This window comes from Gordionus sp. m RMFG-2023, chromosome 3 (genome assembly GCF_954871325.1).
Source record: "Gordionus sp. m RMFG-2023 chromosome 3, tfGorSpeb1-WG-v2, whole genome shotgun sequence".
Classification (NCBI taxonomy): domain Eukaryota; kingdom Metazoa; phylum Nematomorpha; class Gordioida; order Chordodea; family Parachordodidae; genus Gordionus; species Gordionus sp. m RMFG-2023.
The window spans coordinates 45,304,956-45,308,539 of NC_088777.1; the positions used below are offsets into that span (position 1 = coordinate 45,304,956).

General features: G+C 23.4%; 1 protein-coding gene across 1 annotated transcript; it reads left to right on the top strand.

The window, feature by feature from the left end:
• The first annotated feature begins 373 nt into the window (after positions 1-373).
• LOC135927463 (uncharacterized) lies at positions 374-3,065 on the top strand. Its single transcript, XM_065463455.1, has 6 exons — positions 374-534; positions 1,299-1,528; positions 1,718-1,826; positions 1,965-2,000; positions 2,051-2,223; positions 2,587-3,065. Exons 1-6 carry the CDS (start codon positions 444-446, stop codon positions 2,719-2,721), a joined length of 774 nt encoding a protein of 257 aa, XP_065319527.1. The 5' UTR covers positions 374-443; the 3' UTR covers positions 2,722-3,065.
• Positions 3,066-3,584: the final 519 nt, after the last annotated feature.

Below are 3,584 nucleotides of genomic sequence, written 5' to 3' on the forward strand. Positions count from 1 at the left end.
GATAACTTTAACCCACCCTCTTTTTTCTTATCTAGGTAAACCTTACTGTATAAAAGTTAAATATGGATATATATATATATAAAGTTATTTATTTAATATTTTTTTATTTAAAAATTTTAAGATTTTGTTATCAATAAATATTTAAATTTTATCCAATTTCGTTTTTTATTTTTAACAAATTAGTAAAAATTGAAATCTAAAGATAAATTAATCTTAAACTTGTCATTTTTTAATGCATTGGCCTTATTCGTTATCAATTAATTCTTTGTCTTAAGACTTGCCAAGAGTATAAAAATGGCATAAATGCAATTGCAGCCTTATAAATATACTTTATTTACCTTCCCTGTTTATAGTTAAATAAATGTTGTTAAATAAAATTCTGGCTATCATATAAATAACAGATATCCATTATATTTTTTGTTTATATCTAAATAAAATTTCAAATGAACATTTTTATTCCTATCATCTATTTTTTAATAACCATTATCAGAACTGATGGTTTTGGTTATAACCTTCCTAACATTCACGTATTTAGTAAGATACTCCAATCTTTTTAAATATTTTTTAAGCACCTTTTATTTAAAATTATAGATATATATATTAAGTTCAGATCAAACTTTTCCTATATTATATAAATTATTAAATAATAAAAAATTATTTACTCTAATTTTATTCATTCACAGAATAGTGAATGTATACCACATGAGTATAACATATCAAACATATTTAAATAATATTTTCATAGGTGGCCATGCTAGCAAAATCTAGAAATAAATGCCGATAAATTATTAATGATTGCATTTATCTCTTTTTGAATAAACGCATATAAATCAGTTTTTATTTTACATTAGCTTAATATACTTCTATACCTTATCCAAGAATACCATCTTTCAACGTAGACAATAAAAATCACAAAGATTTAGTATATTATAATCGCCCTTTAAAAAAAATATGTTACAAAAGTTTAGTATTCTTAAACAATTTGATTTAACCAATTAAAGTTAAGATTTTAACCAAAATGTTATCATGAAAGCATCAAAATTTCATTTGTTAATATATCTCCAAACATTTCTGCCATTTATGAGCAAATTTTTAAGGCTTGTGTAATATTTTTTTAGCTAAATTATTGGGTTGGCCGTTTTTAAAAATCGAGCCATTTAACAAAGCGTTCTTAATATAAAATGAAATTAAAATTGATTTTTGTTTTATTTGTTGATAATATCTGGGATTTAAATATATTTTTTTTAACGAAAAGAATATATAAATTTCATTTAAAAAAAATGTAATAATTTTTATAGGCATCCATCGCTGGTCCGTTAGCGAAATTGATATTAATCCGTCGGATTTAAAAAATACTTGGGTTAACGGTAACTTTCATCAACTTTATTCAGTGCAAGTCAATTTTTCTAAGCCACGGAATTCTGACGAATTATATAACTATCATCCTTATTACAGATTTTTCTACAGAGTGTGGGAAGTTACCTATGGAGAGTCAATTATGGTCAATGAAAATCATATTATAGACGGGGTTTGTTATGAAAATAAATATTGTTTTGATTGATTGATATCTTTATCCTAACGTGTCCTAAAGCTGATTTACTTTTACTAAACAACAATGTGTTTAGTTTAGAGAACCACTGTTCTAAATTTTTCTTATTAGACAATAAATCAGCTTTTGGAAGTAGCTATATATAAATTTAATTAATTTTCTTTTTAGAATCGGTTCGAAATAAATCGCCTTGAAGAAGGAAAATATTATTTTATCCGAATATTTACTTTGATTGGCCATATTTCGGAAACTTTATCAACTATAAAATTTTTTATAAGTAAAAAAAATAAATAATTTTTCTTTAGATTATAGATTAATGATATGACTTAAGTCGTTTATTTTTTTAACATAAAATTAAAATTTCAAAATGATTTATTTTTTAATATTAAAACTTATTTCAATTTTTACATTTTAGATAACAAACAAGACCGAAATCCATTTCGAGTGTTCGGTAACTTTATATAAAAGTCATTTTTTTTTATTGAATTTTTTCTTTTATAGACCATTATCCGTTCATACCATCGATTCATATGCAATTAGGGCGGAAGTTGTCAAACAGATATTATTCATTGATTTTAACCTTGGATGGGCCAGAATCTAGGGATAAAATTTATTCTTTTTACTTCATTATTCAAAAGAACAATCAACAGATTGAGGCAAGAAGTTTAAATAAGGTAAGTTTGAAGGGAAGAATGGATTATATAATATTTTATTATATTATTTTTAAAATATTTTTTTTTATAAAACGCCTTTTATATTTACGCTCGCATTACAAAAATAAATATAAGATGAGTTGGTAATGAAAATTATTTCGCATATGAATTTAATATGATAATTAAAGTGAATTTTAGTTTATTTTCAAATTATTCCATTTATTTTTCTAACATTAAAAATAGATATAATTTTAATTTTTCACTTATTACATATATATTAATGAGAAATACACAATTTTCTAATATATACTTGGAAAATAGATTAGCTCTAATTTAACAGCTAGATTTTTAATTTTACCATAAATCTTACTTCGTTATATTTAGGATACAAAGCAAGTCTACTTCAACATAGCTTACGAACCTTGGTCTGAATACATAATTCAAGTTTACACAGTATTCATTAATCAACGTAACAAGGCCAGCGAATATTCGGATCGAATATTTTTTCAAATGTTCTAAAATATAAACAATACATATTCCTTTTTAGCAAAATTTCAATACCAAATTTGATGTTTAAAAAAAAACATTTTGATTCAATATTTATGAGCTAAATTCGATTATAATTTATATTTTAATTTTTAATAATATGTTTTCATGCCTCAATTTTTTTCGAAACACAAATGTTAAATCCTTTATTGATAGAATTTACAATTGTATCAGGAAATAGTTAAAATAACATTTAAACACTTGTCACTACTATACTTAGGGGCATAATATAATATCAACTAACTCAGTGCTAGCCCCCTCCCCCCTCCTAAGCTTATATTGATTTAATTGAATATAACAGGAATATATTTTAAAAAGTAATGTTAGATTTATATTTTACACATTCAACTTGCTCGAAGAAAGAGAAATATCTGTCTCTTAAGATTGATAGGTGATAGTTACTTTTATTTTGGGGAATAAAACATAATATAAATTGTTTGGATATATCTGCAAATACTGTGTAAAATCTGTTTTTAAGGTCGAATAAATAATAGCTATATTAGTGTTTACGCTAAACCGAATGTTTATAAATTGAAAAATAAAATTTTCTTATAGTTACCAATTTGAATGGACATGTGAGACTAAAGTTGTAGAGTGAAAATATTCGAGATTTTTTATTATATACTATATTTTATATATATGAAATTTATTCAGAAATATAGAAGTTAATGATAAGGATATTATATTATTACAAAAATTTATATATAATACTTTATTTTATATTAAATTCCTAAAAACTGCAAATTTTCGAAATGTGGGAAATTTATGCATAAATAAGGGAGACATGGTGGAACTAAACCCTCTAAATAAACGTTCTCATTTGATATCTAGAAGGG